This window comes from Babylonia areolata, chromosome 20, assembly GCF_041734735.1.
Source record: "Babylonia areolata isolate BAREFJ2019XMU chromosome 20, ASM4173473v1, whole genome shotgun sequence".
Taxonomy (NCBI): Eukaryota; Metazoa; Mollusca; class Gastropoda; order Neogastropoda; family Buccinidae; genus Babylonia; species Babylonia areolata.
The window spans coordinates 5,799,120-5,826,566 of NC_134895.1; the positions used below are offsets into that span (position 1 = coordinate 5,799,120).

Below are 27,447 nucleotides of genomic sequence, written 5' to 3' on the forward strand. Positions count from 1 at the left end.
AGCGGTACTACAGTTGCCGAGAAATCTTGGTTGTTTTCGTAAAAATCAAAACAAATTCCGCTCACCCGGCACGCAGCCTGTCAGTGTTCAACTTCAGGAAGCACGTAGAAACGTGGCCCTCTCCTCTATCACCCCGTTAGCACCACCCCAACTACCCCACCACCCCAACCACCACCATCACCACCCCACCACCCCACCACTCCACATCCACACACAGCGGCACACACCCCACCCCACCCCTCTACAACCTCTCCAACCCACTCCCTGCCTATCGACAACGACAGCATCGACTGTAGCCAGAATGCAGGCGGCGGCTGGGTGTGTAGGGGAGAGGAGGGGGGAGGAGAGGAGGGGAGGGGAGAGCAGGGGTAGGGGAAGGGGGAAGGCGGGGGGTCGGAGCCAGACCAGATTTCCACTTGTTGCGTGCTGTACCCAGTCCGCGCCGCCAACGCCTCTGTCTCTCTCAGCCCTCTCTTCTCTTCTCTCTCCGGCCTGCCGCCCGCTCCATGCAGCCAGCTAGAGCGGTGTAGAGGGTGGCGGTCCTGGCTGTGCAGTCTCCGCTTCCACACAGAGCTGGGGATGGTGCCTGGTGGCTGCGATGGACTGAAGGCAGGCCCTCCTGTGTGCAATGCGCTTCACATCCACCAGAGAAACGCTTAGCTGACGTCACTTCACGGAAGACAGACAGAAGAATAGAGTGATAGAGACAGAGAGAGAGTGAGAGTTGGGTGGAGAGATAGAGAGAGAGTTGGGTGGAGAAAAAGAGAGAGAAGAAAGCGAGCTAAGTGTGGTGGAGGTGGTGGTGGTGGAGGAGGTGGTGGAGGTGGTGATGTCTGTCTAACAGAGGCAGAACTAAGGGCTGGCACAGTGTTGTAGCGGGCCGTGTGTGCTGTTGCTGTGCTGCTGAAGTCAGCAGTCAGGAGAAAACAGAGTGGTGCTGGTGGTTGTGAACGGTACTCCCTCCCTCAGTGCTGTAGTGAGTTGTGCTGTGGACGGACTGTTTCCTCCCCTACCCCCACACCCTACCCCCCTTACCTCACCTCACCTCCCCCCCTCCCCGCACTGACCGCTGCCGTCTGATTCCCGGACCAGCGCCGTGCCGTGAGCCAGGAGTACCCAGCACAGAACATGGCTTCCAACGACGAGAAAGCGGTAAGTGCTTGGGCTGTAGAGACCCGTGTTGAGGCCGATCAGTCAGGGCTTCGGGGCCTGCCTATCTGCCGGGGCCAGGCAGGGTGGGTTCAGGGTTCAAGGCCGTTTTCACATCCACTGCCCACCCCTACACTCACACACCCACACCCACACCCACCCCTTCATGGGCAGTAGGGGGTCACTGTACAATGACCCCGGGCCAAGAGCTGGTCCGGACAGGTCCCTGAGGGAAGGTCTTAGAGGTCAGTGCAGTGCTGACATAGTTCACCTCAGGTCACCTCAGTTCAGCCGCTCAAGGAGGCGTCACTCAGTTCCGGCGGACAAATCTATGTCCACTACACCACACCTCATGCGCAGATGCCTGACCAGCAGCGTAACCTATCGCGCTTAGTCCTCAGTCAAGACTTGATGGAAAATAGAATACCAAATACGTAAAATAAGAAACATACATAAATAGATAAGTAATTCAAATGAACTGATAAATCAAAATAGTACTTGTAAGATATAAAACATACACAAAAATAAGATATATAGATATATGCTGATAATATTGATGACATGGTGCTTACATAGTCTTCACGTGGTGCTGGCATAGTCCTGATATGATGCTGACAGCACGCAGGAGGGTATAACACACAAACACGCGCGCGCACATACACACAAACACAGAGGGTGTATTACTGAAACACACAGGGAGTATAACTGACACACACGGTGTGTATTACTGACACACATAGAGTGTACTACACACACACACACACACACACACACACACACACACACACACACACACACACACACACACACACACATGGTGTATTACTGACACACACAATGGTGTATTACTGACACACAATGGTGTATTACTGACGCAAACAGGGGTGTACTACTGAAACACAAGGGTATGTTACTGACACACACAGGGTGTATTTCTGACATACAAGGGTATGTTACTGACACACACAGTGATGTATCACCGACAAAGGGGTGTATTACAGATAAACACAGAAGTGTCTTACTGACACAAACAGGGGTGTATTACTGACACACACAGGGGTGTATTACTGACACACAGGGGTGTATTACTGACACATACAGGGATGTATTACTGACACACACGGGGGTGTATTACTGACACATATAGGGGCGTATTACTGAAACACAGGGGTATATTACTAAACCACACAGGGGTATATTACTGACACATACAGGGGTGTATTACTGACACACACATGGGGGTGTATTACTGACACACACAGGGGTATATTACTGACACGTACAGGGGTGTATGACTGAAACACAGGGGTATATTACTGACACATACAGGGATGTATTGCTGACACACACAGGGGTATATTACTGACACGTACAGGGGTGTATTACTGAAACACAGGGGCGTATTACTGAGACACACACGGATGTATTACTGACACACTGGGGTGTATTACTGACACATACAGGGGTGTATTGCTGACACATACAGGAGTGTATTACTGACACATACAGGGGTATATCACTGACACCCATGGGTATATATAACTGACACATACAGGGGTGTATTACTAACACACACACAGGGGTGTATCACTGACACACACAGAGGTGTATTACTGACACACACAGGGGTGTATTACTGACACACTGGGGTGTATTACTGACACACAAATGGGTATATTACTGACACACACAGGGGTATATATTACTGACACACTGGGGTGTATTACTGACACACACAGGGGTGTATTACTGACACACACACAGGGTTATATTACTGACACACACAAGGTTATATTACTGACACACACAGGGGCATATTACGGACACATACAGGAGTATATTACGGACACACACAAGTGCATATTACTGACACATATGTTGTATTATTGACACATACAGGAGGTGAATTGCCTACTTACACAGGAAATCACTACTGACACAAATAGGTGTTTTTACTGACGCCGCGTGTGTGAATATTACGCCTCGATGCATCAGTAACACACAGTGTTTATCGATACTGGGTGTAATACTCACACATAGGCATGTATCACTGACAGACACACAAGTTGTATTACTGATACACACCAGGTGTGCATTACTGAAGAACAGGGGTGTGTTACCGACTCCTGTAGGAGTACTATTACCAACACACAAAGGGGTCAATTGTTGACACACAGATGTGCATCACGAACACACAGGACCATGTCAATAACACACCCCTGTGTGTTAGTATCAGACCCCTGCGAGTTAAGAATGCACCCTTCTGAGTCAATAATACACCCTTGTAAGTCAGTCATACACCACTATGTGTCAATCAGACATCCGCGTGTGCAAGTAAGACACCTTTGTGTGTCAGTAATACACACCTGTGCGTCAATAACACAACCTACGAGTCAATAGTACACCCCTGTGAGTCAATAATACACCCGCGTGCGTCAGCATCACACACCTGAGTCAATAGCACACCCCTGAGAGTCAATAACACACCCCTGAGTTAACAATACACCTCTGAGAGTCAATAACACACCCCAGAGTCAACAATACACCCCTCAGATCAATAACACACCCCTGAGTCAACAATACACCCCTGAGAGTCAATAATACACCCCAGAGTCAACAATACACCCCTGAGATCAATAAACACACCCCTGACTCAACAATACACCCCTGAGAGTCAATAATACACCCCAGAGTCAACAATACACCCCTGAGAGTCAATAACACACCCCTGTTTCAACAATACACCCCTGAGAGTCAATAATACACCCTGGGTCAACATTACACCCCTGAGAGTCAACAATACACCCCTGAGAGACAATAACACACGCCTGAGTCAACAACACACCACTGAGAGTCAATGACAATAGGTCCCGAGTGCAGCATGCACTTAGCGCACGTAAAAGAACCCACGGCAACAAAAGGGTTGTTGCTGGCAAAATTCTGTAGAAAAATCCACTTCGAAAGGAAAAACAAATACAACTGCACGCAGAAAAAAAAAAAAAAAGGTGGCGCTGTATTATAGCGACGCGCTCTCCCTGGGGAGAGCAGCCCGAATTTCACAGAGAAATCTGTTGTGATAAAAAGAAATACAAACAAACAACACACCCGAGAGTCAACAATACACCCCTGAGAGCCAATAATACACCCCTGAGAGCCAATAATACACCCCTGAGAACAATAACACACCCCTGAGTCAACAATACACCCCTGAGAGTCAATAATACACCCCAGAGTCAACAATACACCCCTGAGATAAATAAACACACCCCTGAAAGCCAATAAATAATACAAACAAACAACACACCCGAGAGTCAACAATACACCCCTGAGAGTCAATAATACACCCCTGAGAGCCAATAATACACCCCTGAATCAACAATACACCCCTGAGAGTCACCAATACACCACTGAGTCAACAATACACTCCTGAGAGTCAATAGCACACTCCTGAGTCAACAATGCACCCCTGAGAGTCAATAACACACCCTTGGGCCAACTATACACCCCTGGGAGTCAACAACACACCCCTGAGTCAATAACACACCCCTGAGTCTACAACACACCACTGAGTCAATAGCACACCCCTGAGAGTCAACAATACACCCCTGATTCAACACTACACCCCTGAGAGTCAATAACACACCCATGAGTCACCTATACACGATTGAGAGTCAATAACACACCCATGAGTCAACAATACACCCCTGAGAGTCAGTAACACACCCCTGAGAGTCAACAATACACCCCTGATTCAACAGTACACCCCTGAGAGTCAATAACACACCCCTGAGTCAACAATGTACCCCTGAGAGTCAATAACACACCCCTGAATCAACAATACAGCCCTGAGAGTCAATAACACACCCATGAGTTAACAATACACCCCTGAGAGTAAGTAACACATCCCTGAGTCAACAATACACCCCTGAGAGTCAATATACATCCCTGTGTCGACAATACACCTCTGAGTCAACTATACACCCCTGAGAGTCAATAACACACCGCTGAGTCAACAACACACCCTTGAGTCAACAATACACCCCTGAGAGTCAATAACACACCCTTGAGAGTCAATAACACACCCCTGAGAGTTAATTACACACCCATTAGGTCAATAGCACACCCCTGAGAGTCAACAATACGCCCCATAGAGTCAATAACACACCCCTGAGAGTCAACAACACACCTGAGAGTCAGTTACACACCCCCGAGTCAACAGTACACCCCTTAGAGTCAATAACACACCCCTGAGTCACCCTATGTGTCTATAACACACTGCTTTGAGTCCATAACACAGCCCTGTGAGTCAATAACACACCCACATGTGTCAATGATCCTACAAAACCAGATCGTATGGAAAAACGCACTTTCTCCTTCCAGGCTCTCTACTGTTTCCTGTCCGTCATGCTGTTTCTTGCTCTTCTTTCAAAACCTCTTTGAAAACTCATTTATTTCCAGCCATTTAAATCAGCAAAATAACTCCTTGTCTTTGTCACTTTTATGTTTTAATCATTTGTGTGTGTGTGTGTGTGTGTGTGTGTGTGTGTGTGTGTGTGTGTGTGTGTGTGTGTGGTTCTTTTGTTTGTTTGTTTTGTTTTGTTTTACTTCTATTGTTTTTACTATTTTTAAACGTACACATGTTCATTTGCCTTGAACGATCGGGATGTGCGTGCGCGCGTGTGCGTGTGCGTCTACATCTTGTGTGGAGTGGGTGTGGGTTTGTGGGATGGAGTTGGAACGGGGTGCTCTGTGCGTGCGGGTGTATTTGTGTGTTTTTGGTATGCACGTGTCATTGTATTTTTATTGTACACGCCCAGGGCTCTTGTGTCATTAGATTGGGCTACCAAATGTCGTTTTGTTATTTTCATTAATAATACACCCATGTGAGTCAATGACACACCCCTGAGCGCCATGAATACACCCCTATGTGCCAATTATACACACTCGTGTGTCAATAATACACCCCTGTGTGTCAATAATACGCCCATGTGCATCAATAATACACCCCTCAGAGTCAATATCACACCCCTATGCGTCAACAACACCCCCTGTGAGTCAACAATACACCCCTGTGAGTCAACAATACACCCCTGTGAGTCAAGAACACACCCCTGTGCGTCAATTACACACCCCTGTGCGTCAATTACACACCTCTTTGTGTCAACAATACACCCATGTGTGTCAACAATAAACCTCTGTGAGTCAATAACACACCTCTGTGTGTCATCAATACACTCCTGAGAGTCAATAACAGTCAATAGCTTCCCCCATGTGAGTCAATAACACACCTCTGTGTGTCATCAATACACTCTTGAGAGTCAATAACAGTCAATAGCTCCCCCCTGTGAGTCAGTAACACACCTCTGTGTGTCATCAATACACTCCTGAGAGTCAATAACAGTCAATAGCTCCCCCATGTGAGTCAGTAACACACCTCTGTGTGTCATCAATACACTCCTGAGAGTCAATAACAGTCAATAGCTCCCGCCCTGTGAGTTAAATAAAGATTGTCCAACAAGGAAGACTGGACAATCAGTATCATATCACTCAGAGCTGTGTGACTGTTGACGGCGTGCTGTGTGTGGGTGCTTCGGGCAGGCTGTAGCGCTAAAGTATTGATCTGACAGTGGCTGAGTGTCCCCCCCCCCCCTGTACCCCCACCCCCCCCCACCCCACCCCCATCCCCCCCTCCCTTTCCCCCCCTGCTCCCGTTTTCTTCCCACCCACCTCACCGTCTTCTGTGTCTCCTTCTGGAAGCGTCCCTGCCTCTCTCAGAGTGCGCCACTTGTCAGGGATTGCCGCGTTTTTATGTCTGGAGAAAAGTTCATTAAACTCTTCACGTCTTACTCGTAGTAGGTCTTGTTGTTGTTGATGTTGTTGTTATTAATGTTATTGTTGTTGTTGTTGTTGTTGTAGCTGCTCTTGTTGTTGTTGTTCTTATTCTTCTTGAAAATCATCATTCCCTCTCTTCCTCAATAAAGAATTCCTCAAAGACCTCAATAAAGTGTTTGAGGAATTCTTTATGGAGGTGTTTGAGGATTTCTTTGTTGAAGTTTATGAGGATTTTTTCTTGAGGTGTTTGAGGACTTCTTTCTACAGGTGTTTGAGGACTACTTTGTTGAGGTGTTTGATGACTTCTTTCTAGGACTTCTTTCTAGAAGTGTTTGAGGACTTCTTCCTAGAGGTGTTTGAGTCCTTCTTTCTAGAGGTGTTTGAGGACTTCTTCCTAGAGGTGTTTGAGTCCTTCTTTCTAGAGGTGTTTGAGGACTTCTTTCTAGAGGTGTTTGAGGACTTCTTTCTATAGGTGTTAATTCTAGAGGTATTTGAGGACTTCCTTCTAGAGGTGTTTGAGGACTTCCTTCTAGAGGTGTTTTAGGACTTCCTTCTAGAGGTGTTTTAGGACTACTTTGTTGATGTTCCAGGACTTCTTTCTAGAGGTGTTTGAGGACTTCCTTCTAGGTGTGTTTGAGGACTTCCTTCTAGAGGTGTTTGAGGACTTCCTTCTGGAGGTGTTTGAGGACTACTTTGTTGATGTTCCAGGATTTCTTTCTAGAGGTGTTTGAGGACTTCCTTCTAGGGGTGTTTGAGGGCTTCCTTCTAGAGGTGTTTGAGGACTTCCTTCTAGAGGTGTTTGAGGACTACTTTGTTGATGTTCCAGGACTTCTTTCTAGAGGTGTTTGAGGACTTCTTTCTAGAGGTGTTTGAGGACTTCTTTCTAGAGGTGTTTGAGGACTTCCTTCTAGGGGTGTTTGAGGACTTCCTTCTAGAGGTGTTTGAGGACTTCCTTCTGGAGGTGTTTGAGGACTACTTTGTTGATGTTCCAGGATTTCTTTCTAGAGGTGTTTGAGGACTTCCTTCTAGGGGTGTTTGAGGACTTCCTTCTAGAGGTGTTTGAGGACTTCCTTCTAGAGGTGTTTGAGGACTACTTTGTTGATGTTCCAGGACTTCTTTCTAGAGGTGTTTGAGGACTTCCTTCTAGTGGTGTTTGAGGACTTCTTTCTAGAGGTGTTTGAGGACTTCCTTCTAGGGGTGTTTGAGGACTTCCTTCTAGAGGTGTTTGAGGACTTCCTTCTAGGGGTGTTTGAGGACTTCCTTCTAGGGGTGTTTGAGGACTTCCTTCTAAAGGTGTTTGAGGACTTCCTTCTAGAGGTGTTTGAGGACTTCCTTCTAGAGGTGTTTGAGGACTTCCTTCTAGAGGTGTTTGAGGACTTCTTTCTAGAGGTGTTTGAGGACTTCCTTCTAGGGGTGTTTGAGGACTTCCTTCTAGAGGTGTCTGAGGACTACTTTGTTGCGGTGTATAAGGACGTCCTTCTAGAGGTGTTTGAGGACTTCTTTCTAGAGGTGTTTGAGGACTTCCTTCTAGGGGTGTTTGAGGACTTTCTTCTAGAGGTGTCTTAGGACTACTTTGTTGAGGTGTATAAGGACTTCCTTCTAGAGGTGTTTGAGGACTTCTTTCTAGAGGTGTTTCAGGACTTCCTTCTAGTGGACGTCCTTCTAGAGGTGTTTGAGGACTACTTTGTTGAGGATTTTGAGGACTTCCTTCTAGAGGTGTCTGAGGACTTCCTTCTAGAGGTGTTTGAGGACTTCCTTCTAGAGGTGTTTGAGGACTTCCTTCTAGAGGTGTTTGAGGACTTCTTTCTAGAGGTGTTTGAGGACTTACTTCTAAAGGTGTTTGAGGACTTCTTTCTAGAGGTGTTTGAGGACTTCTTTCTAGAGGTGTTTGAGGACTTCCTTCTAGGGGTGTTTGAGGACTTCTTTCTAGAGGTCTCTGAGGACTTCCTTCTAGGGGTGTTTGAGGACTTCCTTTTAGAGGTGTTTGAGGACTTCCTTCTAGGGGTGTTTGAGGACTTCCTTCTAGGGGTGTTTGAGGACTTCTTTCTAGAGGTCTCTGAGGACTTCCTTCTAGGGGTGTTTGAGGACTTCCTTTTAGAGGTGTTTGAGGACTACTTTGTTGAGGCGTTTAAGGACTTCATTCTCCTTCTAGAGGTGTTTGAGGACTTCCTTCTCCTTCTAGAGGTGTTTGAGGATTTCTTTCTAGAGGTATTTGAGGACTTCTTTCTAGTGGACGTCCTTCTAGAGGTGTTTGAGGACTTCCTTCTAGGGGTGTCTGAGGACTTCCTTCTAGAGGTGTCGGAGGACTTCCTTCTGGAGGTGTTTGAGGATTCTTTGTTGAGGTGTTTGAGGACTTCTTTGTTGAGGTGTTTGAGGACTTCCTTCTAGAGGTGTTTGAGGACTACTTTGTTGAGGTGTTTGAGGACTTCTTTCTAGAGGTGTCTGAGGACTTCCTTCTAGAGGTGTTTGAGGACTTCTTTGTTGAGGTGTTTGAGGACTTACTTCTAAAGGTGTTTGAGGACTTCTTTCTAGAGGTGTTTGAGGACTTCCTTCTAGTGGTGTTTGAGGACTTCTTTCTAGAGGTGTTTGAGGACTTCCTTCTAGGGGTGTTTGAGGACTTCCTTTCAGAGGTGTTTGAGGACTACTTTGTTGAGGCGTTTAAGGACTTCATTCTCCTTCTAGAGGTGTTTGAGGACTTCCTTCTCCTTCTAGAGGTGTTTGAGGATTTCTTTCTAGAGGTATTTGAGGACTTCCTTCTAGTGGACGTCCTTCTAGAGGTGTTTGAGGACTTCCTTCTAGGGGTGTCTGAGGACTTCCTTCTAGAGGTGTCGGAGGACTTCCTTCTGGAGGTGTTTGAGGACTTCTTTGTTGAGGTGTTTGAGGACTTCTTTGTTGAGGTGTTTGAGGACTTCCTTCTAAAGGTGTTTGAGGACTACTTTGTTGAGGTGTTTGAGGACTTCCTTCTAAAGGTGTTTGAGGACTTCCTTCTAGAGGTGTTTGAGGACTTCCTTCTAGAGGTGTTTGATGACTACTTTGTTGAGGTGTTTGAGGACTTCTTTGTTGAGGTGTTTGAGGACTTACTTCTAAAGGTGTTTGAGGACTTCCTTCTAGAGGTGTTTGAGGATTTCTTTCTGATGTCTTTGATGAATTCTTTGCTGAAGTTCCAAACACTTCAGCAAATAATTCCTCAAACACCTAGATAAAGAATCCCTCAAACACTTCAACAAATGATTCTTCAAACGCCTCAACAAAGTAGTCCTCAAGCACCTCAATAAAGAAGTCCTCAAACACTTCAATAAAGAAGTCCTCAAGCACTTCAATAAAGAAGTCCTCAAGCACTTCAATAAAGAAGTCCTCAAACACTTCAATAAAGAAGTCCTCGGGGAAACACCTCAGCAAAGAAGTCCTCAACACCTCAGCAAAGAAGTCCTCAATACCTCAGCAAAGAAGTCCTCAAACACCTCAACAAAGAAGTCCTCAACACCTCAGCAAAGAAGTCCTCAGGGAAACACCTCAATAAGGAAGTCCTAAACACCTCAACAAAGAAGTCCTAAACACCTCAAGTAATTCAAAGACGTCCCTAAACGCATATTGACGAAGTCCTCAAGTGCCTAAATAAAGAAGTCCTCAAACATCAACAACGGAGTCCTCAAACACCTCAATAAAGAAGTCCTAAAACACCTCAACAAAGAAGTCCTCACACGCTTCAACACAGACCTTAACAGTCTGTTCCGCACTTCCCAGTCTACCTGACGTGCTGACCACAGCACTGAAACCAAACTTGTTCATAAACTGGGTAATCTTCTACAAGCTCCCGGGTCTGTCACAGCCTCCCTCCTTGCTCTTTTCTCAGCAGCCGTTGATACAAATGGACAATGCAGTCTTTTGTTCCCGCCTTCAAAACACGTTTGGAATCAATAGTTCTGCTCTCCCTTTGCTCAAATATAATCTGGCTGATCAGTAACCCCGAGCCTGTCTGACTTAACACAGATTTGCTGTGGGTTTTGTGTTGAGTCTTGCCTTCTCCATACTCTGTCTTCTTTCTCTCGCTGTGTTTATTTTATCAACGTCTGACTGCTTTCTCTTAACAGTAATATAATCATAACGGATACTTATGTTGCACACTATCCAAATAACGTGCTCGAGGTGCTTCACAAAACGCATGGTTTTATACATAGCACATTATATAAATGAAACATATGCACACCAAAATATAACTGGCAGTTTATACACACACATAAGAACAATTTATACTTACATATCAACACACATTCAAACGTACATACACACATACCGCCCCTCTTCAATCAAACAGGATGACACAAAACATGCCACAATTAAATGCTGATAACATAAAAGCTTTGGTAATGGGAGCCAGACATACTTGTACGTCACTGTTGATTCAGTCAAACTGGTCAGCACGTCTTCCCAGCTCAGTGCGAACCACGTGTTGACAACACACTGTCCATAGAACCGTGCTGTTGATGATACACTCTCCATAGAACCATGCTGTTGGCAATACACTGTCCGTAGAACCGTGCTGTTGATAATACACTGTCCACAGAACTGTGATGTTCTTAATACACTCTCCATAGAACCGTGTTGTTGACAATACACCGTCCATAGAACCGTGCTGTTGACAATGCACTGTCCACAGAACTATGCTGTTGACAATACACTGTCCACAGAACTGTGATGTTCTTAATACACTGTCCATAGAACCGTGTTGTTGACAATGCACTGTCCATAGAACCGTGATGTTGACAATACACTGTCCATAGAACCGTGATGTTCTTAATACGCTCTCCATAGAACCGTGTTGTTGACAATACACTGTCCACAGAACCGTGTTGTTGACAATACACTGTCCATAGAACCATGCTGTTGACAATACACTGTCCATAGAACCATGCTGTTGACAATGCACTGTCCACAGAACTGTGATGTTGACTCTCCATAGAACCATACTACAATACATTGTCCATAGAACCATGCTGTTGACAATACACTGTCCGTAGAACCATGTTGTTGACAATACATTGTCCATAGAACCGTGCTGTTGACAATACATTGTCCATAGAACCATGCTGTTGGCAATACACTGTCCGTAGAACCATACTGTTGACAATACACTGTCCGTAGAACCGTGCTGTTGACAATACATTGTCCATAGAACCGTGCTGTTGACAATACATTGTCCACAGAACGGTGGTGTTGACAATACACTGTCCATGGAACCGTGCTGTTGACAATACATTGTCCACAGAACGGTGGTGTTGACAATACACTGTCCATGGAACCATGCTGTTGACAATACACTGTCCGTAGAACCATGCTGTTGACAATGCACTGTCCGTGGAACCGTGCTGTTGACAATACATTGTCCATAGACAAGTGGTGTAGACAATACACTGTCCATGGAACCGCTGATGTTGACAATCCATCATTTTATCAGTCACCCGTATCAGTTCTGCTTTTTATAGTCACGGACAATCAGTATTGTTCGCAAATGGCTGTCTGTTGATGCCACAGCGGTTCTGGTTCCCCTTTATTTCCTTCTCTCGCTTCTGCTGTTGCATTTTCCTTTTAGTTTGTCTGGCTTGCCTTCATCATCAGTCCGCCCACTCCAACACACACTTACATTAATGTTGCTGCTCGACATGTTCACAGATAAAAGAAGTCCGATCATATCCCTGCAGTCTTGCCGACACTTCACTGGCTTCCCGGCTCTCAAAGAATGAAACGCAACATCAGCACTCTGTGATTAAAAAAAAAAAAAAATGTAGGATCCAAATCCGTCCCTGCCATCTCTCAGCGACTGACACCACCACCGCCCCCCATCCGCTGATTCACCCCGCCCACACATCCCCAGAGTCCAACAGTCCATTTACAGTCGTGGCTCTTTCTCTGCCACGAGGTGGGAAGTTTGTCCTCACCAGAAGTACACTCTCACCCCATCAAGCCAGATCTTAATGTCCCTTTTTTTTTCCTCCCCGCCTGTACTTTGCATGTCTGAGTCGTCTCTGGTTTGTTTGTTTGTTTTGTTTTTCTCGTGTAAGTTCATCCTTGTAAGCTGTTCTTGAGCATGGGTGTGAGTGGTGAGTATGTGCAAAGTTTTCCTCTTTCTTATAACTATTATTCATCCACGTCAGGTGTTCGTGTCCATGTGCACCAATGTTCTGTCTGTATAACGCATTGGTTTGGTTTTTCTTTCGAACCAGATTCAGCGTGTTATAATTACAACGATTATTTATTATAATTTGTATCCCTATTATTCTTGAAGGTCAGTCAGAGAGGCACGCTGATGGCATCGTGCCACGTATGTCTGTGACGAACACAGCTACGTGTATTGCCTTACAATACACAGCGAGACACGGAGGCTCACTGAAGGAACTGGGTGCTGATATTTATGGGCATCATGTCGATGTTATCCTGGGAAAATCAATGGGACAAACAATGGGCTGATATCCAGGCATAAATCTTCAAAAGCGATGCAAATAGATCGACGAGCGCAGATGGTCACCTTTCCCCCTCTTGCCTGGGCGTCTCTGAGAATTGCTGCACGTGCTCTGTGTGTGTGTGTGTGTGTGTGTGTGTGTGTGTGTGTGTGTGTGCGCGCGCGCGCGCGCGCGCTTTCGTATAATTATGTGTGTTTTCGTATGTGTGTGTGTGATTTCGCACTCTTGTGTAACTGTAAGTATGCACGCGTGTGTGGGTGTGCACAGTATGCACGCGTGTGTGGGTGTGCACAAATTGGCTGATTTTGGCCTATATTTATTCTTATTCAATTTCAATCAGTTGCCTTCAAGTGCCTTTCATTTTATTTGGATGTATTCATTATTTCTTTCTTTTAAAATTATTTTAGGGTATGCTGTCAAGGCCTGGCCAGTGTGTTGGGTTTATGTGTAAGTCAGGCATCTGCTCCTTTCATCATGACAGATGTGGCGTGGCGTCTGAATCAGTCTGCAGGCTTTCATCATGACAGATGTGGCGTGGCGTCTGAACCAGTCTGCAGGCTTTCATGATGACAGATGTGGCGTGGCGTCTGAATCGTCTGCAAGCTTTCCTCATGACAGATGTGGTATGGCATCTGAATCAGTCTGCAGGCTTTCATGATGACAGATGTGGTATGGCATCTGAATCAGTCTGCAGGCTTTCATGATGACAGATGTGGCGTGGCGTCTGAATCAGTCTGCAGGCTTTCATGATGACAGATGTGGCGTGGCGTCTGAATCAGTCTGCAGGCTTTCATGATGACAGATGTGGTGTGGCGTCTGAATCAGTCTGCAGGCTTTCCTCATGACAGATGTGGCGTGGCGTCTGAATCAGTCTGCAGGCTTTCATGATGACAGATGTGGCGTGGCGTCTGAATCAGTCTGCAGGCTTTCATCATGACAGATGTGGCGTGGCGTATGGATCAGTCTGCAGGCCTTAACACGGACAGGACTTGGGGCTGTTCCCTCGGCCAAAAGCCAGACCCTGTCATTAAAACAGGTAGCCCAGATAGCTCTCGCGCTTATCTGCACGTGAACAAGGCTCCCTTGATTAGTGTCATGTTGTGGAGTCTGCTGCGATGATCAGACAGACAGACTAGAACCACGCCTGCCGTGTGCATCATCCACACATTGATCCTGTTGTTCAGGTGGACATATGTCGTGTACGTCACCTCATCCACACGTTGATCCTGTTGTTCAGGTGGACATATGTTGTTTACGTCACCTCATCCACACATTGATCCTGTTGTTCAGGTGGACATATGTCGTGTACGTCACCTCATCCACACATTGATCCTGTTGTTCAGGTGGACATATGTCGTGTACGTCACCTCATCCACACATTGATCCTGTTGTTCAGGTGGACATATGTCGTGTACGTCACCTCATCCACACATTGATCCTGTTGTTCAGGTGGACATATGTCGTGTACGTCACCTCATCCACACGTTGATCCTGTTGTTCAGGTGGACATATGTCGTGTACGTCACCTCATCCACACGTTGATCCTGTTGTTCAGGTGGACATATGTTGTGTACGTCACCTCATCCACACATTGATCCTGTTGTTCAGGTGGACATATGTCGTGTACGTCACCTCATCCACACATTGATCCTGTTGTTCAGGTGGACATATGTCGTGTACGTCACCTCATCCACACGTTGATCCTGTTGTTCAGGTGGACATATGTTGTTTACGTCACCTCATCCACACGTTGATCCTGTTGTTCAGGTGGACATATGTTGTTTACGTCACATCATCCACACGTTGATCCTGTTGTTCAGGTGGACATATGTCGTGTACGTCACCTCATCCACACATTGATCCTGTTGTTCAGGTGGACATATGTCGTGTACGTCACCTCATCCACACATTGATCCTGTTGTTCAGGTGGACATATGTCGTGTACGTCACCTCATCCACACATTGATCCTTTTGTTCAGGTGGACATATGTCGTGTACGTCACCTCATCCACACATTGATCCTGTTGTTCAGGTGGACATATGTCGTGTACGTCACCTGACTGCTAGGTAGACACCCGGTGTGACGTCACCTGATAGTTTAGACAGACATCTGGTGTAACGTCATCTGTTGGTTAGGTATACATCTCGTGTGACGTCACGTGATGGTCAGGTAGACATCTGGTGTGATGTCACGTTAAGGTTAGTTAGACAGCTCGTGTGACGTCACATGATGATTAAGCTGACATCTGGTGTGAGTCAGCTGATGGTCAGGTACTGAAACATCTGTTGTGTGCGTCACCCAGAAAAAGACTGTCATACAGTTGTGTTTTGTGTATATAATATCATCTCTCTCTGTGTGTGTGTGTGTGTGTGTGTGTGTGTGTGTGTGTGTGTGTGTGTGTGTGTGTGTGTGTGTGTGTGTGTGTGAACCCAGTTCGATATAATATATACTCTGTACATGTGTTGATAGCAACCGCATTCCTTTGCAGCATCGATAACTTTGCAGCGGGGATCATGTCTAGTTGTTATCTTTATATTTCTGTTTCGTGATAACATTTTGAGGAAACAGACCTGAACAATTCCATACTTGACAGACAAAACCTACGCCTTCCCATCCATGACTTCCATCGACGTCAGCGAGCCACGCCTTGCATTCTGTGACTTTTGAGCCAAACGGGTGACCGTAGGAAGCGGGAGGGATTGCAGCACAGTGGGAAAGGGAGACTGGGGCGGGAGGAGGAGTGGTGGAGTGGGGGTGGGGGACAGGAGCTTGCTGGGGTCAGCACAGATTATAGGAGAAGGGGGGCAGGGGGTGTGGAGGGAGGAGGAAATGTCGATGTTTGTCTTGGGAGCTGCAGCTGTAACCGTGTATGTGTATATAATGTAGATAGGCCCCGCTGTGGGTAGATAGGACCTGCCATGGGAGAAGCAGTTGTACCCGTGTTTATGCAGATAATTAAGATGGGACCCTCCGTGTATAGATAAGATCCGCTATGTGCACACAGGACCTGCTGTGTGTAGATAGGACCACTATGTGTAGATAAGACCGCCATGTGTAGATAGGACCTGCTATGTATAGATAGGACCACTATGTGTACATAGGACCCGCTATGTGAAGGTAGGATCCACTATGTGTAGATAAGACCCGCTGTTTGTAGATAGGACCGACTATGTGTAGATAGAACCGATATTTGAAGATAGGTCCCGCTATGTGTAGATAGGACCGCTATCTGTAGACGGGACCACTATGTTTAGATATGACCCGCTATGTGGAGATAGGACTCGCTATGTGTAGATAGGACCCGCTATGTGTAGATAGGACCGCTCTGTGTAGATAGGACCTGCTAGGAATAGATAAGACTGCTACGTGTAGATAGGATCCACTATATTTAGATAAGACCTGCTATGTTTAGACAGGAACACTATGTTTAGATAGGATCACTATGTTTAGATAGGACCTGCTATGTTTAGACAGGACCACTATGTTTAGATAAGACCCGCTATGTTTACAAAGGACCACTATGTTAAGACAGGACCTGCTATGTTTAGATAGGACCGCTATGTTTAGATAGGACATGCTATGTTTAGATAGGTCCCGCTATGTTTAGATAGGACCGCTATGTGTAGATAGGATCACTATGTGTAGAGAGGACTCGCTATGTGTAGATAGGATCCACTATGTTTAGATAGGATTCGCTATGTGTAGATAGGATCCACTGTGTGTAGATAGGACCGCTATGTGTAGATAGGACCTGCTATGTGTAGATAGGACCGCTGTGTATAGATAGGACCTGCTATGAATAGATAAGACTGCTATGTGTAGAGAGACCTGCTGTTCATAGATAGGACCAGTATGTGTAGGTAGGACCCGCTATGTGTAGATAGGATCCACTGTGTAGATAGGATCCACTGTGTAGATAGGATCCACGAAGATTAGCGTTAAATGAATGTCTTGAGGCTGTGTGCATCAGTGTTTAGTGACTGTCCTAGAGCTGTGTGCTCATCTGCTAATACAGGGAGTCCGTGAGGGTGTGGGTTCGAATCCCGCTCTCGTCCTTTCTCCCAAGTTTGACTAGAAAATCAAACTGAGCGTCGGATGAGACGATAATCCGAGGTCCCGTGTGCAGCATGTATTTGTCGCACTGGAAAAGAACCCATGACAACGAGAGTGTTGTCCTCTGTCAAAATTATGTAGGAGAAATCCACTGTGGGGCGTTCGAACAGCGTGACAGAGGAAGGATGGTTCAGAAGTTATTCTCGGCAATTGCTTTGTCCTTTCTTCCTTCCCTTCCTGTCCTGTCTCTCTGTCTTTGCTTTGTTTTTCATGTTTATCTTTTCCCTCCTCTTTAGGTTTACCTCTTCACTTGTTTGCTTGTTTCATATTTCGCATGAATATAAATTGAGATGATGTGTGACGATGTATGGCGATACGTGAATCTGTATGATGATGTGTGACGATGTATGGCGATACTTGAATCTGTATGATGATATGTGACGATGTATGGCGATACGTGAATCTGTATGATGATGTTTGATGATGTGTGACGATGTATGGCGATAGGTGAATCTGTATGATGATGTGTGATGATGTGTGACGATGTCTGACGATACGTGAATCTGAATGATGATGTGTGACGATACGTGAATCTGAATGATGATGTCTGACGATACGTGAATCTGTATGATGATGTGTGACGATACGTGAATCTGAATGATGATGTGTGATGATGTGTGACGGTGCGAGACGATGTTTGATGATGTGTGATGATATGTGATGCCATATGATGATGTTGGACGATGTGTGACGATGTGTATCATTGTATGACGATGTGTGACGTCTGATGATGGGTAACGATGTGTTAATATGCGTGACGATGCGTGATGATGTATGACGATGCATGAATCTGTATATTTGTGATGTTGTGTGACGATGTGTGACGATGTTTGATAATGAGTGATGATATAGGACAATAAGTGACGATGTATGACGACGTGTGACCCTGCATGACGACGTGTGACGCTACACGATGACGCCATGGTGACTGCAGGACAAGGCCGGGGAGAGCCCCGAGGAGTCGCGGCACCTGGTCCAGAAGCTGAGGCCGGTGCTGCCCCGCAAGAAGCGGAAGGGGAAGGAGGAGCTGGACGAGCTGAAGCAGGAGCTTGAGATGGACGAGCACAAGATCCCCTTCATGGAGCTCTATGCCCGCCTGGGCACCGACCCCAACACCGTGCGTGCCCTGTCTGGCTTCCCGTCTGTCTGTCTGTCCGCCCGTCTGTCTGTCTGTCCACCCGTCTGGCTGTCTTTGCATCTGTCTGTCTGTCTGTCTGTCCACCCGTCCGTCTGTCTGTCTGTCTGTCTGTCCACCCGTCCGTCTGTCTGTCTGTCTGTCCACCCGTCTGTCTGTCTGTCTGTCTGTCCACCCGTCCGTCTGTCTGTCTGTCCGCCTGTCTGTCTGGCTGTCTCTGCATCTGGCTGGCTGGCTCTCCGCCTGTCTGTTAGTCGCTCTCTCTCTCTCTCTCTCTCTCTCTCTCTCTCTCTCTCTCTCTCTCTCTCTCTCTTTCTATTGTTACTGTTATCTTTTTGCTGTTGTTTATTTGCTTGCTTTTAAGGGCTGGATGAAAAAAAAGCATGTATGCTTAATCTATTACCCTCAGAAAAATATAAAACAAATTATTCATTCATTCATTCTCTCTCTCTCTCTCTCTCTCTCTCTCTCTCTCTCTGTCTCTCTGTCTCTCTCTCGGAAACAAAACAAGGGTCACACAACGATCCAATACCGCTCTTTCAAAAATTTCAGTTCCGCTGCATTCTTTCTTGATTTGAGCTTGGCACCCTTCCAAAAAGTATTCATGACTGTGGATCCAGCGCAATCATTAACAGTATGGTATGAAACCTTTCTTGCAGTTGTTGACAGACATGCTCCTCTTCGGACAAGGAGAGTGAAACACAAAACACTTCCGAACTGGTTGACGCAAGATCTTATCAAAGCGATGGCACTTAGAGATGCGTTAGATGCTGCTGGGAAAGAGACTGAATACAAAAAGCAAAGAAATAAAGTGAAAGATTTAGTTAAACAAACAAAGTCAGATCATTTTGAAAAACTTATCAGCAATAACAGAGACACGGCAACATTATGGCGTGCTGTTAATGAAATTACCGATAAGCATAAAAAGAAGACAAATGCTGTCGCCACTGTGTGGACAACGGATACTCTCAACGACCATTTTTTAAACATAGCTAAATCAGCACAAACATTTGCAAACTACCTTCCTTCAGAATGTTACATTACTCCTCCGTCGCTACAAACATTTTGTCAAGAGCGTCTTAAATCCAGTACCTCATTCGCTATCCCTCCACTTGCTGTTCATGAAGTTGGTTCCTTAATCTCAAATCTAAAGAATACGAAAGCAATGGGTCCAGACAATTTAAATGCATCTGTTCTCAAGCTTGCTCTACCCTACATAGTAGACTCCCTTACATACATTTACAACTTGTGCATCGAACAGAACAACGTTCCATCTGCGCTAAAATCAGCAAAAGTAATTCCACTGCCAAAGTCAAACGATATCACAGATCTCAACAACTTAAGACCGATATCCCTACTATCAGTAGTGTCAAAGCCTCTCGAAAAGCACGTCCACAAGCACCTTATGAAACATATGGAGCAAAATAACCTTTTTCATCCCCTTCAGTCCGGCTTTCGGCGTTATCACTCCTGTCACACAGCATTAACCCGGCTTTGTGATACGTGGTTATCTGCAGTGAACCAAAACAAGATCACTGGAACAGTTTTTCTAGATTTAAAGAAGGCTTTCGATCTTGTTGATCACAGAATACTGATAAAAAAACTGACTGAGTATACTCAAAACAAGGCAACTGTTTCCTTCTTCCAGTCTTACCTGGAAAACAGAACACAGCGTGTTTACTTAGACGGCTCGTATTCTTCTGAAGGTCATGTAGATCGTGGTGTTCCGCAAGGCTCTGTTCTTGGACCCCTACTCTTTTGCATCTATATTAACGACCTGCCGATGCACATATCACCTAGCAATGTCATCTGCGATATGTTCGCTGATGACAGTTCCCTTCATTGTAGTGACACCGACATTGATCTTGTAGAATCATCTCTACAACAGGGAATAAATGACATCTCAGACTGGTGTTATCAAAACCACATGGAACTTAACCCACACAAAACAAAAAGTATGGCATTGACATCCAGACAGAAACACCAACGTAAACCTCTCATTTTAAAGCTCGAGGTAAACAAGAAATCAATTGAACAAGTTTGTGAGCACCGCGTTCTAGGGGTAATTATTGATAAAGAACTGAACTGGCAAGCTCATATCAACCATGTATGCAAACAATTAGCCCGCAATTTGTTCTTACTCAATAAACTTAGATATTACGTCGATACTCAAACCAGAAAATTATTCTTCGGGGCACACTGTCTCTCTCATGTCAATTATGCATCTACAGTCTGGAGCAATGCCAGTCACAACCAGCTAAAAAAAGTTAACTCATTGCATAGACGAGCAGCTAAACTTATTTTACCAGACCACTCCCTATCAACAGATGAAAAATTAACAAAACTGGAAATATTACCACTATACAAGCAATTCGACTACAATAAAATGGTCCTCATGTTCAAAGTACACAAAAACATGTCACCACCATACCTCAGTGACCTTGTTCAACGGGCATCAGAGCGTTACGATTCAGCTAATTATATTCTGCCTCGTGTGCGCATCGATTTGTACAAATCTAGCTTTGCATTTTTTGGACCATCTGCTTGGAACTTTCTTCCTTCGTTCATTAAGACGTGCGATTCATTACGTTCCTTCAAATCAAACATACGAGAACTCCTGCTCCACAAACAATAGGCCCACAAAGATTGCTTTTTTTTTTTCTTTTTTTTTTTTTTTTTAAATAACCAGCTAAAAAAATACAAAAATCATGCTTTTTTCCGTGAAGTTTGTATCTATACCTACATGCAGTGAAATCATTTTATTTCTACCTTTGTGCTTTGTTCTTACTTGTTCGCCTGTAAATTGGATGTTATTACCTGAAACATCTGCATCAGCAAATTAATCACTTTTGAAAATGTGCAATGGTAAAGTTGTGCTTCTCTATTTTCTTTATGTCCGCTATATGTTTCTCACCTCGGTCATGTCTCTGTATGTGCATAAGTATATATATATATATATATATATATGTGTGTGTGTGTGTGTGTGTGTGTGTGTGTGTGTTGGGTGGAGAGAGTGTGTGCAGGTGTATGGATATGAATGTATGAATGCGTTCGTTTTATTACTTTTTACGATGTTAATGATGATGGTGGTGATCATTCTTCGTTCTAGTAGCAGTGGATGTAGCAGTGTTAACAATTTTTTTTTTTTTTTTTTTTTTTTTTTTTTTTTTTTGTCGTTATCGTTAATGTTGTTATTGTTATTGTTGTCACAAGGACAGATTGGAAGACTGGGCGATGCCTAAAATCTTTATCCTTGAGTAATAAAGTTTTTGAATCTTTTTTTGAATCTTTGAATCTCTCTCTCTCTCTCTCTCTCTCTTTCCGTCTGCTCGTCTGTCTGTCTCTTTGTCTGTGCATCTGTCTGTCTGTCTGTATGTATGTATGTATGTCTGTCTGGCTGGCTGGCTGGCTGGCTGTCCGTCCGTGTGTCCATCTGTCTCTTTGTCTGTCTGTGCATCTGGTTGGCTGTGTCTGTCTGTCTGTCGGTCGGTCGGTCGGTCTTTCTGTCCATCTCTCTCTCTGTCTCTGTGCATCTGTCTGCCTGCCCGCCTGTCTGTTTGTCTGTCTGTCTGTCTGTCTGCTTCTCTGTCTGTCTCTCTGTTCAAACAATCCTTCCTACACTGCTTCCCGTTCAAGCACTTTTTGTCTGTCTGTCTGTGCATCTGGCTGGCTGTTTGGCTGGCTGGTTGTCTTTCCATCTGTTTGTCTTTCTGTCCAAACACTCCTTTCTACACTCCTTTCTATACTCCTACCTGTTTCCAGCACTCTCTCCTGTAAGCCTTCCTCTCCTAGCACTCCTTTCTACACCCCCTCCTGCCCAAAGAGCAGACCAAGGGGGAGAGACAGGGAAATAAGAAGGGAGAGAGACAGGGAAAGAAGGGAGAGAGACAGGGAAAGAAGGGGGAGATTTTCTGACACCCCCAGGAGGGAACTTCACCGGAACAGGAAGGTCTGAATATTCAGGAAGCTCAAACTGTCATCTGTCAACCCACCCATCCACCCCCCCCCCCCCCCGACCCCCACCCCCCTATGCCCCCTGTCGCCTCCTTAAGTCGATGACGTCAGCATGTCATGGTCAGTCCTCTGGGGAGCAGTGTGTCATGAGGTCAGTCCTCTGGGGAGCACTATGCATGCTGTGCACGTCAAGGCCTGACTAAGAGCGTTGAGTTACGCTGCTGGTCAGGCATCTGCTTGGCAGATGTGGTGTAGCGTATATGGATTTGTCCGAACCCAGTGACGCCTCCTTGAGCTACTGATTCTGAAACTGAAACTCTGCACGTTAGAACTGAGTGCAGGCTCTACGTCGTCACCCAGGGCAACCAGACCCTGTGTGAAGAAGGGAAAATACCAACATGTTTTAAACTGTCATTACGATCAGACCAAACCTCATACACAGATACGGACGACGCCATGAAGTCATTCTAGTTCTGCAGTCAGAACGACAGAGTTAGAACCAGACCCTGTGTGTTGAAGGGGAGAAAAACAACATGTTTTATACTGTCATTACTACCAGACCAAACATCATACACAGATTGATTGATTGACATGGATACATATATAGCGCCTATCCTCGGTCCGAGACCAAGCTCTAAGCGCTTTACAAATACGGGGTCATTAAATTTTGCACAGCAGGCTGCCCACCTGGGTAGAGCCAACTGACGGCTGCCACTGGGCGCTCATCATTCGTTTCCTGTTTTATCCAATCAGATTTCAGGCAAGCACACATACACACTCAGATAGACATCTAACATTTTACGTGTATGACCGTTTCGTTTATTTACTCCGCCATATAGGCAGCCATACTCCGTTTTCGGGGGTGTGCACGCTGGGTACGTTCTTGTTTCCATAACCCACCGAACGCTGACATGGATTACAGGATCTTTAACGTGCGTATTTGATCTTCTGCATGCGTTTAAACACGAAGGGAGTTCAGGCACTAGCAGGTCTGCACGTATGTTGACCTGGGAGACCGGAAAAATCTCCACCCTTTACCCACCAGGCGCCGTACCCGAGATTCGAACACGGGACCCTCAGATTGAAAGTCCAACGCTTTAACCATTCGGCTATTGCGCCCGTCAATATGGACGAAGCCATGAGGTCATCCTTGTTCTACAGTCAGGACGCCGGAGTCAGTGTCCTTGTGGCTCCAGGGAAAGTGAGGCTGAACACGGCCAGGCTAAGTGCTGGGGTGACAGTGAACGGAATGGAGTAAGGCTGAACACGGGGCGACGGTGAACGGAATGGAGTGAGGCTTAGTGCTGGGGTGACGGTGAACGGAACGGAGTGAGGCTGAACACGGCCAGACTTAGTGCTGGGGTGACGGTGAACGGAATGGAGTGAGGCTGAACACGGGGCGACGGTGAACGGAATGGAGTGAGGCTGAACACGGCCAGGCTAAGTGCTGGGGCGACGGTGAACGGAATGGAGTGAGGCTGAACACGGGGCGACGGTGAACGGAATGGAGTGAGGCTGAACACGGGGCGACGGTGAACGGAATGGAGTAAGGCTGAACACGGGGCGACGGTGAACGGAATGGAGTGAGGCTGAACACGGCCAGGCTTAGTGCTGGGGTGACGGTGAACGGAATGGAGTGAGGCTGAACAAGGCCAAGCTTAGTGCTGGGGGTGACGGTGAACGGAATGGAATGAGGCTGAACACGGCCAGGCTTAGTGCTGGGGTGACGGTGAACGGAATGGAATGAGGCTGAACACGGCCAGGCTTAGGGCTGGGGTGACGGTGAACGGAATGGAGTGAGGCTGAACACGGCCAGGCTTAGTGCTGGGGTGACGGTGAACGGAATGGAATGAGGCAGAACACGGCCAGTCTTAGTGTTGGGGTGACGGTGAACGGAATGGAGTGAGGCTGAACACGGCCAGGTTAGTGCTGGGGTGACGGTGAACGGAACGGAACGGAGTGAGGTGAACTTTTGTAAGGGTGGGGGACAGTGGTTAAGACACTTATCTTTCCAGTACAATGTCCGTGAGGGTCTGGGTTCGAATCCCGGTCTCGCCCTTTCTCCCAAGTTTGACAGAAAATTCAAGTCATCCGAATGAGACGATACGCCCAGGTCCCGTGTGAAGCACGCACTTGGCGAACTGGAAAAGTACCCACGGCAAGATAAGTGTTGTCCTCTGGCAAAATTCTGTAGTTGAAATCCGCTCTTGGTTCACAAATATGTATGCATGTATGTATATATGTATGTATGTATGTATGTATGTAATAACATTTATTTTTATTGCACTTTGAATGATTGTGTGTTTGAGATTGCGCGTGTGTTGTTGCTGATGATGCTAGAAGAAGCAATTGCGTGTTTCTTGTGAATATAATTTTACTGGAATCATCGTTCCTCAATGTCAGTGAGTAGAGTTCTGGATAGCTCAACTGATCCCGTCACAGCAATTGTAAGCCGAAGGGTGAGAATCATTTGGACCAGACCGGGTCCTGAAACCTGTTGCTTTGCTCGGACGGAAGAGCCAGGTATGGTCGTAATCCGCTACTAACTGTGTGTCGTATGGAACTGACCAATGGCGTAGTTCGGTCAACGTAGGCATTTAGTCACGTGTAACTGTCAAAAAGTTAGAACCAAGCAATGCAACTGGCACCTGATGTTTCAGTTTTGGCGCTTTACCTTTTTGTCACACTGATGAGGCGAGGATACCCATGTAATCACTTGGTTTTAATATTAGGTCCTACTATTGTTATTATCATTATTTAATGTTTTTTCTTCTTCGTTATTTATCAAACATTTTGTATTTTTCTTGTTGTTAATTGGATTAGCGAATTTCTCTGTTTTTTGAAAACTAATGGAAAGGTGTGATTCTGGAATGGTTTGTTGTTCGTGTTCATTTCCATTGGATTGTCTTTGTTATTATCATAGATCGTTCATTCAAGTGATAAAATGTTATATTTGAATTGTCTATATATGTGTATGTTTTTAGTACATGGTGTTCATGTATTTTTTGCAGAGGGTCGCGCATTGACGCTCATCGTCACGTACGTCGCGCATTGTCCAGCATTGTACTTAAGACTGAAATATAGATTCTCTCTGAAACAGCCTTCGTGTGTGGTGTTCATTCCCCTTCCTCCCCCTCTTGTCCTCCTCACCTCTTCTTGAAAACCCTGTCTAGAAGATAGAACCCACTCAATAACTACATCTGTGTGTGTGTGTGTGTGTGTGTGTGTGTGTGTGTGTGTGTGTGTGTGTGTGTGTGTGTGTTATTGCGTTATGCTGCTGCTCAGACATTTGCCTAACATGTTTCGGGTAGCGAATATGGATTTGTCGGAACGCAGTGACGCCTCCTTGAGAAACTGAAACTTGAGAAGGTCTGGTGTCGGCAGACTTCATTGATTCACTGGTGCCCAGACAGTAGGTCGCTGTGTGAAAAACTTACTTACAGCATGGACAGTTACCAGTCAGTCAGAAGGCCAGAGTCACTGCAAGGGCGATGTCTTGTGCATAATGTCACAAGGACACAGTGTAAGGACGATGTCTTGTGCATAATGTCACAAGGACACAGTGTAAGGACGATGTCTTGTGCATAATGTCACAAGGACACAGTGTAAGGACGATGTATTGTGCATGATGTCACAAGGACTGTCAGTGTAAGGACGATGCATTGTGCATGATGTCACAAGGACAGTCAGTGTGAGGACGATGTCTTGTGCATAATGTCACAAGGACACAGTGCAAGGACGATGCATTGTGCATAATGTCACAAGGACTTTCAGTGTAAGGACGATGCATTGTGCATGATGTCACAAGGACAGTCAGTGTAAGGACGATGTATTGTGGATAATGTCACAAGGACTGTCAGTGTAAGGACGATGTATTGTGCATAATGTCACGAGGACACAGTGTAAGGACGATGTATTGTGCATTATGTCACAAGGACTGTCAGTGTAATGACGATGTATTGTGCATGATGTCACAAGGACAGTCAGTGTAAGGACGATGTATTGTGCATAATGTCACGAGGACACAGTGTAAGGACGATGTATTGTGCATTATGTCACAAGGACTGTCAGTGTAAGGACGATGTACTGTGCATGATGTCACAAGGACAGTCAGTGTAAGGATGATGTATTGTGCATAATGTCACAAGGACTGTCAGTGTAAGGACGATGTATTGTGCATAATTTCACAAGGACACAGTGTAAGGACAATGTCTTGTGGATAATCTCACAAGGACTGTCAGTGTAAGGACGATGTGTTGTACATGATGTCACAAGGACTGTCAGTGTAAGGACGATGCATTGTGCATAATGTCACAAGGTCTGTCAGTGTAAGGACGATGCATTGTGCATAATGTCACAAGGACTCTCAGTGTAAGGTTGATGTCTTGTGCATAATGTCACGAGGACAGTCAGTGTAAGGACGGTGTCTTGTGCATAAATTCACAAGGACAGTCAGTGTAAGGACGATGTATTGTGCATAAAGTCACAAGGACACTCAGTGTAAGGACGATGTATTGTGCATAATGTCACGTGCTGATGAGACGTTTTCACCGACAGTGATATCTGCAAATCAACAGTGGCCAGACTGCGGCCTTTAAGAGAGGTCCCACTGTATCGACAGCTTTGCGGCTTTCGATGCGCTGAGCTGGCATCATTAGGCGGTTAGAACTGACAGATGGCTTTCTGTCACAAGAAGTGCGTGTGTGCGTGCGTGCGTGAGCGCGCGCGATTGTGTGTGTGTGTGTGTGTGTGTGTGTGTGTGTGTGTTCTTTGTGTTTTTCCACCATGGCATCTTGTGTTATTGA

The 27,447-nt window shown here is 45.7% G+C and overlaps 1 protein-coding gene across 1 annotated transcript in view; it reads left to right on the forward strand.

Moving 5' to 3' along the window:
• Positions 1-483: 483 nt before the first annotated feature.
• LOC143294934 (sodium/potassium-transporting ATPase subunit alpha-B-like) overlaps positions 484-27,447 on the forward strand; it is an 84,954-nt gene continuing 57,990 nt past the window's right edge. The window contains exons 1-2 of the mRNA XM_076606450.1: positions 484-1,152; positions 18,488-18,670. Of these exons, the coding sequence (XP_076462565.1) occupies positions 1,129-1,152; positions 18,488-18,670 (207 nt within the window). The 5' untranslated portion in view covers positions 484-1,128. The remainder of the gene's footprint in view (positions 1,153-18,487; positions 18,671-27,447) is intronic.